This window comes from Acartia tonsa, chromosome 6 (genome assembly GCF_053477335.1).
Source record: "Acartia tonsa isolate MP-2025a chromosome 6, ASM5347733v1, whole genome shotgun sequence".
NCBI classification, from domain to species: domain Eukaryota; kingdom Metazoa; phylum Arthropoda; class Copepoda; order Calanoida; family Acartiidae; genus Acartia; species Acartia tonsa.
The window spans coordinates 4,847,470-4,860,984 of NC_137265.1; the positions used below are offsets into that span (position 1 = coordinate 4,847,470).

Sequence of the window (13,515 nt, forward strand, 5' to 3'; positions counted from 1 at the left end):
AAAGTTGAGATATAGAGCTAAAAATTGTTACAGATACTATTGGGGCCGTTCCGATATTTAACTTGAATAAAGACTTGAAATCCAAATATATATGTAGATTTATTTGTACAATACAAGTTTTTTTCTCTTTTAGTGGCAAAAAAGCAAATATAAAAAAATGTAAATTACATCCCAGCAGAACCAATACCACTTTTACATGAAAAGAGATAATTCATGTTCAATTTCTTTGTACAGGTTTTACCTCAATGATCAAACGAGAAAAAGAACAAGGAAGATATAATACAGAAATAGCATAGCAAGGTCGCAAGTGTCTTTTTTGTACCCTGTCATATATCTATTAAGTTTCTATAAGGATTCTTAAACAATCAAACATGATCAGACAATAAATCTTTAAATATAGATATATAACCTGACAACTACTCTGAATCCCCCTGTTCGAGAACTTTTTCGTCTGCTAGTAAATTGATTTAGTGGCGACTAGGCTGTGTTAATATTCCCGACGCTATTGGTTGATTTTCAAAGACCCAATTAAAAGTCGGCTCACAGTCCTAGGGGTGGGAAGATACAGTTATTTTACCCCTTCCCTCTCTATTGTTTTACTCTAAAAAGACAACCAATAGTAGTTTTTGCATTAACATGTCTTATAATTATAGGAATCTACACAGTAAACTTCAGATGTTAATCTTAAATGGCATCTATAAAGTCTTATATATTGACAAAACTTAAGTAAAGTCTCGCTTCTATATAAGAATTGTAAATTGAAAAAAAAGGTTGCAGCAAGCTGGACAAAAATACTATTTCCAGTAAACAAAATAACCTTTAGTCAACGTCAAATGAAATTCTGTAAGGCCTATAGCGAAGCAAAGGGTTGCCAACACAAAATGGAAATTAAAAAGAAACATAATTAATTAACTTTGTAGACGAGATATATGAGAAATACGAGTTTTATTAAAAGTAATGAACAGTATACTGTTACACAGTAATACTTTATATGGTAATTCAAATGTTTAAAAAAAACCTTGCTCTGAGTAAAAAGTACTTTAGATACGATAAAAAAAAAACGGCAACCCTGGTTTTGAGTTTTGACCAGTTACTTGTTTTTATTCTCAGCAATATCAAAATACTTTTTCATAGAGTTGCGTGCCAAAACTTGACTGTATTATATTTTATAAGGGGCAAAGCTTCTTAACACATAGGGTAGGTAAGTCCGTCCATACTTCCCAAAAGCCACCAGCTAAACTATAAAAGCAAAGTTTACAAAGAACATAGAGACACTCTGCAACTGCAAAAGCTGACTATATATTTGATGTATTTAGCTATCGATTTTCTGTTCTTTTTCATTAATATTTCTTTTTTAATCTTTAAAGCGGAGCTAGTTATGGAGATGCTAGTCTTAGTTTTCTTGTGGTGAAACCCAAAAGCTTCAGTTAACTTAAAAGTACAAAACCAAACTTTAAATAAGCTTTTAGTAGAAAAATTGCATTATTAAACTTTTTGCTATTGACTAATTTTTGCATCTTTTTGGCTAGAATTATGAAAATTGAAATTTTTTAATTAAATCTTTATCCAGTCTAAATGTATTCAAACATTTTTAAAGAATTTTTTTACTATTGAATAGAATGAAGTCATTATTTATAGATAGTAGACCATTTTTCAAAAAAAAGGTTGTACCAAGAGGATTATTTAATAATGAAATATTAATTCTTTTAAGGTATTTAAGAGTCCACAGGTGGATTCTTAAAAAAATATGGGTCGCTGCATCACCAAAATTGTTTTTGTAAAAAATTCTCCAAAATCAGATAAAAATCTACAAAAATTAAATCAAATCTGATGTTAATAACCATTCTATCTATGGCTTCTTAATTTTTGTAGATTTTTTATGCGTTTTGGAGGATTTTTCACAAAAACAATTTTTTGAGGCAGCGATGAAGCGATCCTAATTTTTAAAAAAGGTGATGGAAATTATTACCTTGTAAAACCCAAACAAATTACAAAACGAGTTCATATATAAAGCAGATCATTGTTCCCCCCCACCCCCCACCCCTCAAATGATTACTAAAATTCATGAAATTTCTTAAGTTACTGTTTCAGAAAACTTCAGGTTTTAACTTTTTAAATCTCAAAATAGACTTTAAAATAAGCAACAGATCTGTTAAAAGAAAACAATCTATTGTGAAAATTTTTTTGTTTCTATTAGCAACAAAAAGTCCGCATTCATTTAGTAAATAAAGAGGCCTACTACTATTTAGGTAAGGAGGAGACATTGGGCTGTTTATTTTACTATTCCCTAAAGTCTTATAATTACGTTTTCTTATTTGTTAGCTTAACAACCTTGGGGACTTTTATTAAATATTGATTGGTTAGTTCATACAGTTGAGTGGCCAAACGTTTCAACCACTAATTGTAAACTATAGAAGGAGTAATTTTGTGTACCATCATTAGGAAAGTACAATAATTTATCGACCATTGTCTTATCTCTTTAGAAACCCTGCCTACTGTTGCAAACAATGATCTATAATATTGACGCCTTTAAAAAATTGCTCCATTGACCAATTAAAATATATTTTGCCACGCAACTTTGTTCTATACGACTTATTATCCATTACTTTTGTATCTCTCTGTTTATATTCAACTAAACTTACTGTTAAAAAGCAATGAACAATAATTTTACATCTAAACTTTAGTCCTTCCAATTAGAAAAATTTTAAGTAAGCAATTTTTAAACAAGTTAACGCTTTACACTATATACAATACTAGCGGCTTCGATCCTAGATCTATACCTCTATAATGTACTTGAAGGTGTACATTATAGGTCTAAAATAATCCTAAGACTAAAATCTAAAAATAATATATCTTAACTCCACCTCGGAATCTATATAAAGCTTCCTTAAATAGAGAACCCTATCAGTTCAATGTATCGAAATTTTATCATTTTCAATAACCCATTCTTGGTGTCTTTTCAACACCTAGCTAAGTAAACAAATAAGTGCGTACAAAAAGATTGTTCAAAATATCTTTTCTTACACTATCATCCCATAGGAGAAAAGAAAATATATTCATTTTTCCCACAAAAATAATATTAGTATTTTTTTATTTTATAATAAGAAGGGCAGACTTAAAATAAAAGATGCAACTGACCAAAAATGAAATTTAGCTTTAAAATGATACTTAGAATTTTCCTATTTTTTTATTAAGTTCTAATTTTCTAAAATAAAAGATGCATTTTAAAAAATAATTAGGTTCAAGTACAGGAGTTTTAATTTTAAGTAAAATTATTGAAATGAATAGGTGTTAAGTGTGACATTTTTTATTAGTTAGTATAAAAAGTTGAGTGTCCAAACGTTTTAACCACTAGTTGTAATCTATGTTTTTGTGTTACGCCATTGCGGATGTCACCTATTTATCCTTTTGGATTTCTTATATTATGCACAAATCCTTTATTAATTCGGACCATTTAATTGACGCTTTTAAATACGCTTATATCATTATAAAAATGCGATAGGAGTGATGGAGGGGACATTGGACTGCAAATTTTCATTGATCCCTTGAAGTTTTCAAAAATATATTCTCTCATTTGTTAGTCCCAAAATTAAGCATAATTAAGCATAAATTTTTCCACCAAAAAGAGAGGGGTAGGTTTCTGGTAGAATCCGTAAAGGTGTGTGTTTTAAGGCTTAAAAATAATAGTAGAACGATCATATTCACTAAATATGTGTATTTCTTATTGAAAAGAACTATAGACAAAATTTAAAAAAAAAAGTTAACATAAATTTTTATCGTTTTCTACTACTGTTTTTTACTTAAACACATAACCTTTACGGATTTTACCAGAAACCTACCCCCTCTCTTTTTATCTGTAGAAGTGGTAATAATGTTTATTTTCATTGTTTAATGAAAATGATATTTGAAAAAAAATTCTTGTTAACATAACCTGCATGTACAGATATCATCTAATCTAAACATTTTCTTTCATGTTTTAATAACTTAAAAAGCTTTTAAATAAAACTGTTTTTTTACATTTTCACAATAAAATAACTTTCTCCTTTTCATTACACCATTTTATTATTTACTAAAAGTTGAAAATATTGCATTATTTGATAATTGAACTCAAAAAAGGATAAAAATTTCCATAGGTATTGCAGCAATAACAAGGTGAAAAGAATAAAAAGTAGTTGTTTGGAGATATTAGCATCAAATCATTATGACCAGTGTTCTTCTACAAAAGTTTATAAACTGTTTTAAATTTTTAAAATCTGCCCATTAACACCTATTGTCAGTTATCTGATAATTTCTGGCTTTGACCGTCAACTTTTTTTAGTCAGTGATGTTATAGCAGACTGAATGACGGACAAACCCTAGTTATGCAGTAGCTGCGCTACTAAACATTGATGAAATTATTGAGATAGAAAATGCAGCCATGCAAAAACTTTAAGAGTACAAACTGAAATATGCAAATCTTTAAGGGTAGATATGTTTTCTGAAAAGGAAAACACTCAAAACCATTAGGGATGTGTTTTAATCAGATTATGGGCTACGATGGAATAAATTTTAGATTCTTTCAATTTAATAGTTTTGTACAATATCTGCCTTGCCTTACTTTTATTATACACTAGTAAAAGTTCTAGAATGTCCTTTATAACTAGATTACACAAAAAAATTCTAAAAAGTCTTTTACTTCTAGAATATATAAATATCATTTCTAGAAATCCTTTAGCTTTTGAAATATATAATAAACGTTATTAACTTCTAGAATTATTATAAAGCAAATTCCAGATCGTCTTGTACTTATAAAATACTTATAAAGTCAATTCTAGAACGTTCTTTTACTTCTAGAATGGACAAAAAAGCTTATTATAAAACCAAGGACGTATAGAACCTCATTTACATTACAATGTCAATTCTGTAACTTCGTCTACTTCTAGAATCATAATAAATTAGGTTCTAGTATTCTAAAAAATAGGTTAGTTCCAGAATGTCTTAAATTCTAAATTTTTTATTTTTATTCAGGTGCAGTGGTTAAGCAAAATATTATTAATTTTCACAATAGGATAAAATAAGTATGACTCTTCAAATACAAGCATAAAAGATCTATTCCGGATTCTATTCTAAGAAAAATCACACAAAAATTCAGCCACACATAAAAAAATCAAATTCAAACCTAAATTACCTATTTTCTATTTCTTCAATATCAATCATTTAATCTTTTTATTTAGGCTTTGTGTTGTCCAAGAAGAAGTGTGCGAGCTATCATTCTGCCAGTCATGAGGCAATCAATTAGTAATCAATTTTAATGGAACACAGTAGGGTTGGGCCGGATACTTTTTTGGCCGGATACCGGATATCCGGCTGATTTCTAATGCCGGATATCCGGTATCAGGACGGATATCGGGCCAAAGTTCGATATCCGGCAAATAATTGGATATCCGGCCGTTTTACCGGATATCCGGCATTATAAATCAGAAAGATATCCGGTATCAGAATAGTTTTAATATCCGGTATCTGGATGGATATTGACAATTGCCGGATATCCGGCCAATCGAATATCCGGCACAACCCTAGAATAAAGTAGTAGTTTTAATTTGGTTAGCTGTATTTTCATACAATTAGGCAGGCTTGTAATCTTAAATTGTCTAACAAATGTACAACTTTTGAAAGAATATAGAAAAAATAAAAGTTAAGCTTTAAAAAAGCTAAGCTTTTCATATTTTTAAATTCTTTTTAACATTACTAAACGTCATGCTTAATACGATAAAACGAGACATTTAATTAAAATAGTCAAAATGAGGTGATTTTTATATGATCTTAATAGAACTTGAAGTGCTTTTAATAATAATAAAATTAAGGAGATGGTATTATTGTTGATATTTTAATTAAACATGACAAATAAAAAAGCAATATCATTAGAACTTTCTTATAAATAGTTATTAGGATTCATAATAGAAAGTAATATAGTTTATTTTATCATTTATTACGATAAAATGTATCAACTAAGCCAATAAAAGACATGAAACCAATATTTTAGAGTTTGTTATCGTAAATAATTAATTTATTGTGATGTTTCAAAGTATTCAAGATGTTTGATTACGAGACCTCTATAAATATCCCAATAACTTCTACTTAAAAACTGATATCTAAATCTGAGTATCAAAGTTAAATATATCTATTTACTAATTGGAGAATTCCATCGTGTGCGTCATTCAAAGACATTGTTTGGTTTTTCCCGGAGAATAAAAACTTTTCTCTTATTAATTCATTTAAAGGAACTTTACTTTTTCCTTATACATATTCATTTTTATTGTGTTACTTAATAAATTAATAGTAGTTGCGCCATTAGCTTCAACGACTTTGTTTTCTTAGGGGGAATTAGGTGGCAAAAAAATAAACATGTAAAGATTTTAATTCATTATTGAAATATCCTAAAACCCTCCCGAACACTGTCAGGTTTATATAATAGGATTAGTGTTTTAAACTTTAAAAATATATACATTTTGAGTCTTAAACAATTTTTTTAAGTAAGACAATATGCTTAATTGAAATTGTAACAAAATAAACACTTTACTATAGTCAAAAGTACATATGATTTAAAATTATAAGTCCCCTTAAATAAGCTTAACTTAAATATTTTTTTACTTAAACAAGAATGAAAACATGTAAACCCCAAATAAAGGTTTTTAAAAGTAATATCAAGGAATCTCAAAGTCAAATGTTCAAACCCCAAACTGAAAAATAATCCTATTTTAAAAAAGATAAAATAATAAATGGACAATATTTAATACAGAAAAAAATTCCTAATTGATTACTTGTGATGACCCACCTAGTTGTTCTGCTGCCCTGCAGGGCCCCAGGACGTCTGGGTAGGTAGACCAGGATGTCCTTCTTGTCCCCGCCCTCACCACCACCTCCACAATAAGATGTTAGAGGCTGCAGAGATCCGTCTGTATCTTCGGAATCAGACATCCTCCGCTCATAATACCTCGTGCCACATTTTTACTATGCAATTGCAACAGCACATACAGGATAGTGTACCACTTTGGAAACTAGAACCAAAGTACTTAGAGCAAATACTAATCATAGCAACATTGCGGTATTTAACTAAGTCCCAAAGGAAATGATCATTTGAACTAAGGGGGATGCAACATCTAAAAAGATAACCTTAAAACACTTATTTTCTTTCCAACCCCTCAAAAACTTGTTTTTTATTGATTTTCATAATCCCATACTTATCCTTATATAAAATAATCTTAATAGATAATCCTCTTCAAAAAATACATATTAAAAACCAATTAATTAGTCTTCCTATGAAAAAAGAAAAAAAACAATGCTTATATTGTTTTTACTTTTCTTTCTAAGCGAGACAATCTAATTAACTTAACAAGAAGTGTATTTGCTTTAAAAAGTAGGTTAATGCTGGACAAATGATAACAAATCATTTTAAAAAATCATTAACTTTCTTTGTGCTTTAAATAAAAAGATACATTTTATATTATTATCTAATATAGAATCTGGATATTTTCGATGAATAAAACGATGTATTCTATTAATAATTAAATGTACAAAAAGTACAAAGTACAAAAATATAAAATTTTAAATGCTGTTCTTAAATAAAAAAAAGGATTTTACATTGTTCCCTATTTTAATAAACTAATAATTTACTGAACAAAATATTTAAATACAGTTTTTTTATTTCAAAAAGCACTTGGTATTCCGTTGAGATGTTAGAATAAACTAAACCATAAGTTTGAGAGGACATGACACTCCGTAGGGAGCAAGGCCCAGCTGATTAGGTGTTACAGACAACCAACCATTTTTTTTGTGGTAAAATACTAAAAAAAAATATCTAATCATAAACTTAAGTTTTACATTAACATCAAGGTGTGAGGGAGGTGATTGGTTCAAGTCTTGGCTAAAACTATTAAGAATATAAAGGATCTATTTACCGCTATTGTATAAGGCGCGTGACAATAACCAAAATAAAGAAAAGACCAAATTCCATAAACAAGCAAATTTTATTAATAGTTAGGACTTACAAAGGTCATGCAATTAATGATTTGAAGCATGAATACTTTAGATATTTTTGTTATCAGCAAGACAATTATGCTAAAAATCTGCAGTTTTGCATGGAAACCGTTGATAAGACGGGGCCTACCATAAACCATTCCTTTTCCGCGTATAGCAACCCTCCTCTGTGTCTCTATCTCTCTCGTTTCCTGTTTGTCAGAGGTGTATACAACTTCGAGAGAATTCTGGAGAGGAGTATTGCCAGAGAAACACGTGTAAATGTGGCAGGATCATGGAGAGAAGGAGGCCTTAATACGACAGGGCCCTTAACCTTACACAAAGATCTTCAATAAACAGGGGTTCTTTAGTCATTTACATAGCATTATCACAGTAAAATAACTGCTTAGTATCTTAAATATGATGCTGTAATTTTATGTTTTTTTCTTAGGAATGGGCTGCAGATAGAATTGTCCGACCCAAGGGTACCCAACCTGATCTTTTTATGCTGATATTGGGGGGGGGGGGGGGGGATAGAAAATGTCAGGTGGAAGTTTTTTCTTCTTGATTGTGGTCTCCTGCAGACATAACATCCAGTATAGCTTCGAAACCGGTTAATATCCGGTGGATTAGAACCAGTTCTCAGCCATACTAAAAAACTATGTACAACATCGTATTATATCCAGTTTTCTACAAATATGAAAGTGTACAATCATAAGATTAAAACCAGTTTTAAGCCCATGCCTTCGGCATCTCGGAACAAAAAAACTGGTGTAAATCTTATAATTGTATATTTTTATATCCGCGGAAAGCTGTTTATAGTACGATGCGATAAATAACTAATCCAGCCGCCACCACTCGCCGCTAGATTAGATTATGAGGAATAACCTGATCTATCTAGATTTGGGGGTTCAACAACAGGTCTAACTCAGTGATCTACAGGGATAAGACAATGGCAGGTAAATTGATATACATCCCCAATGATTATTCTGAAGGTCCAAATAAGTGGTTGAAACGTTTAAACACTCAACTTAATGAACCAACCAATCAAATGTTTTTTAGCCAATGAATAAGAAAACGTCAAAATAAAACTTTGGGAACTAGTGTAATAAACAGCTTAAAGACCCCTCCCTACCTGGGTCTAGCTATAGAATATGTACAATGGCAGGTGTTTTATTATTTTTATTTAAGATTTGAATAAGAAAGGATTATTGGAAATCCTGGTAAATTTTGCAAGTGTACACGGAATAGTAGATAAAACTTTTCTATTATAAAAAGCAGTAAGATTTTTTTGTAGGTCCCTTAAGATTTTTTTCACTTCTAATCTAATACAGTTCTTTATTTTAGGAAGCTTTACATTGATTTCGGTATGGTTTTAGGCTATTATTTTCGCCTTTTTAGAACCTATTACTTATAAAGTTATCAAATGTAAGCCAAAAATATATAAGTTTCTTTTTCTAAGTATCAAAGAAACGAAAGATGAATTTAACCTTGACCCCTATAAAAAAAATAGGGTACAGTCCCTTTTATGGGAACGCCTCTTAAGGGGCGTCTAGTCGTATTTTCATTGTAGCTTTTCCTAGGTTAGGTGATTGCCCCGCAGGAATAGAGCCCCCCGCAGGGGCTAGAATTAGAAAAAAAGCTAATATAAAAATACATCGATACGCCCCTTAAGAGGCGATGCCAGTAAAGGGACCGTACCTGAAAATTGTTCTATATGAGAAACAAACGTTGAAACATAAATGATTACTAAATATTTCATCTTCAAGATACATGTACCTTTCCAAATCAGAGAGAGGTTATATAAAGAACAATTCTGTTTAGATAGACAGAAAATAAACAGATAACAAGCTCTTTTGTTTTATCATTAGGTAAAAATTAGATAATTATGTATTCTATAGTTTCCAGATTAGATTATAATAGAATGAATATTATTGAATGTACTACGTAAAAATATATAGAATATAGAATTATAGATTTTGTTAAAAACTAAATCAATTTATCTAGCATCATATTTCCTTCTGCAACAAAAATATATTATTGCCTAGATTTTCATGCTCTTAATAAAGTGAAACTTGCACCTGGCTAACATAACGATTCCACTATTTTTACCACATCATCTCCCCTCCAACTGGATGAACGAACTGACCAATAAACGATTTCAATGTTAGCCAACAAAAGGGGTAGTTACAGTGCATTTAAACTTGAATTTAGTGGACTGCATATTTATTTCTGTTCAATAGTTTAAACTACATCTATATGACATATATTGGAAAGAATTTCAATTTTCTACCAGGTAGTTTTAGAAATATCAAGATTTGAAAATGATATTTTTTTGAATTGGGCTGTCCTGGTTTTTCAAAAACAGCGTGACTTTTTTTGGTGCCTACTATTGATTTACTACTAATACAAAATTACACATTTTAGATGGTATTGTTGTAACTTATGCCTGCAATCAAACTCGTTAAATGCACTTCATGCAACTATCCCTTTACAAACAACTTTCTTGAAATATAAACGAAGATTTCATTAACAGTTTTAAAAACGTAAATGTAAAAATCATCAAAAATACTGACCACGATGTATTTTTAAACTTAAAGTATGTCAACCAAATACCTCTATATTTAACTGGGAAGTAATGAATTGCGTTATAATTCCTACTACTAATGGTATAAATTCTTGCATAGCATATCAAATATAATAACCAGACAACCTTCATATTAGATCAAGACTATTAGTCCAAGGATCTAAAGGGATAAGACAATGGCCGATAAACAGAAGTACATACCCAATGATGATACACATAAATACTCCTGCTGTGGATTACAATTAGTGAACTTAATGAATCAACAAATCAAAATTCAATAAAAATACCAAAGGTTATTAAGCCAACGAATAAAAGATAATTTAATTTTTGTTGACTATTGTAATAAACAGCCCAATGTCCCCTCCCTTTCTGCTATTAGTCTATATTTTTATGATAGTGGCTCCGTCCCAAACCTTCAGAATATCCGATATAAAGTAACATATTTCCTTGGGTGTGGGGGGGGGGGGGGTGAGGGTTGTTGAGCCTACTTCATACGCGAAATGGCATAAATCATGTTACAACTAAATCATTTTTTCTTCATCAATTAGATTTCAAATGTTTTTACATTTTAAATGTTTAATATTTTGTAAATCAAAATAATTCTTTTATTTTTTCAGCAAAACAATTTTATTCCAAGTAAAAATATATTTTCGCAGACAATATAGTAAACAATAATTCAGACTTAAAGATTAAGTCATTTCTTTTTACAGCTTTACAGTTTATTTTAAACAGTCAAAGACTACTATTTTTATTAGTAGAGAAGATACTGTATAATCTATTCTTCTGTCCGTCCGTACGTATTTACTAAAGTTTACGATACAATATTCTCTTTCCTTTCTTGCAAGGGCAAAGAAAAAGTTAATCAAATGCACATTTTGTTATATTATTAAAGATTCTAATAAAAATGGTAAGACTGTAAGGCTAAACTTAAACTACTCGTGGCCCCTTAAAATATCCCCCGCTTTGCTCAAATTAAGCAATTCAACAAAATTATCATTTAGAAGTTTCGTGATTATTATGTAATACTATTTATTCAAATAGCGGGCTCTGTACTTGAATGGGTAAGATGAAGTCTATGCAAAATAGCCTAAAACCATTCTAAGACTTAAATCTAATTAACCTAAAACCATTCTGAAACCTATGTGAATTTTTCATATAAAATAGAACTTAGTTCATTAGCTATAGAAATCTTAGGACAAAAAATCCTTACTACTTTTTATAATAAGATAGAATACATTACAAACATTTGATATATAGTAGCTCAACGCTGAAAAGATTTAAAAGATTGGAGGGAAAATGTGTAAATGATATATAGATGATATATGTAGTGCAAAATTAAATGCAGTCAGGGGTGTCAAATTTAACCAAGAATTAAACAGATATACAATTCTTTAAAGGATCTAAAAGGATAAGACAATTGCCGACAAATTGATGTACATCCCCAATGTTATTACAAAAAATTGCCTCTCCTGTAGACTAAAATTAGTGGTTGAATCGTTTGGACACTTAATTTAATAAACCAAGCAATCAAAAACCAACGAATAAGAAAACGTTATTATAAACTTTAGGGACTAGTGTAATTAACAGCCCAATGTCCCACCCCTCCCTATATAAAACTATACATTATTCAAGAATAAGCTAACTTTAAACTTGACATCCCTGTATTGCAAAAAAAGTACAAAAAAGTGCATTAAAAAGCTGTAGCTGGATTTTCCCTGTTGGATAGGGCCCAAGGGGGTTTTATCACCACCACAGAAATATGCTTATCATTACAACGATAAGCAGATGATTAAAAGGGGGGAGGCGGATGTGCTACTTTTTGAAACCAAAAGTAAAACGTGCATAATCTCAGCCCTAAAAAGAGTTACAACTCTAAAATTTGGCACAGCAGTTGCTTTTGTGGAGAACAATATGGAACTGTGAAGAAACGGCGGCGGAACCGCCGCTACCGCCGATTTTTTTTGCATTTTTTCGCAAAATTAGACAGTTCTCAATCATCTAAAAAAATTGCAAGTGTAAAATCTTACAAGTGTCAAGTAAAAATATAAGCAAAATTTTTATGAAAAAAAGTTTATCTAAGATAATTGAAAATTGTCTAATATGGCGAGAAAAGGCAAAAAATCGGCGGGAACGGCGGTTTTCGGCCGGAGCGGCGGTTCCGCCGCCGTTTCTTCTCAGTGCACAAAGAGATCGAGTAGTTGAAGAGTTAAAAACTCATAATAAAAGTTTTTAGAAAACAATATTACTGCAACCTATTTTTATGTTTAACTTCCTAGAAATAGGTATAGCAAGGAACAATTTAAATAAACATCTTTTACTGACTTTTGACTGCCATTTACCAGAATTTTTGTTTTTCAGAGTAAAAACACATTAATTAAAAATGCTATCGACATTCATTTTAGTTGTACTTCTAAATATCAGTTTTATTAGGGGGGGGGGGGGGGGAGTTCTGACACATTTGCGTAAACCTGGTGTATAGGTTTTATCTTTGGACTGAGAAGATAGGTTAATAGGGTTAAAATCATTCTTATATGATGAATTTTCCCCAGATTTAAGATTTTTTGGATAGGCCTCCAGGTTCCGGAGCTCCAGGCCTTTAGGTGGTCTCTGTACAGGTAAAAATAAAAAATATGATTTTTTTTTAAGAGTTAGAGGTTAACTTATAAAACAAAATATGCTTCTTTTTAATTGTTATTCAGTCCAAAGATAAAGCCTATACAGAACTCCCCCCCCCCCCTTGTTCAAGCGTCTTTAATACATCGAGAACAACCTCATATAGTCACAGCACAAACAAACACTAAACTTTCACTCAAACATATTTCTTAACCGACGAAGCTTCAACCAAACCCTTATTTTTATTTTTTTATAGAAGCATATTTTCTATCCCCTTTGAATTGAGGGCTCTTTTAACCTTTACTTAACCTAACCTAACA

General features: G+C 30.5%; 1 protein-coding gene across 22 annotated transcripts in view; it reads right to left on the reverse strand.

The window, feature by feature from the left end:
• The window catches only part of LOC145321634 (sodium/hydrogen exchanger 9B1-like), a 70,845-nt gene that overhangs the window by 22,143 nt on the left and 35,187 nt on the right, over positions 1-13,515 (reverse strand). The window contains exon 1 of one of the 22 annotated variants that reach the window (XM_080163118.1): positions 6,815-6,990. The exons of 20 other annotated variants lie outside the window; for them this stretch is intronic. In XM_080163118.1, coding sequence (XP_080019244.1) covers positions 6,815-6,957 — 143 coding nt within the window. In that variant the 5' untranslated portion in view covers positions 6,958-6,990. Of the gene's footprint in view, positions 1-5,167; positions 5,235-6,814; positions 6,991-13,515 lie in introns of those variants that run through there. One more of the 22 variants, XM_080163121.1, reaches the window with a different exon arrangement.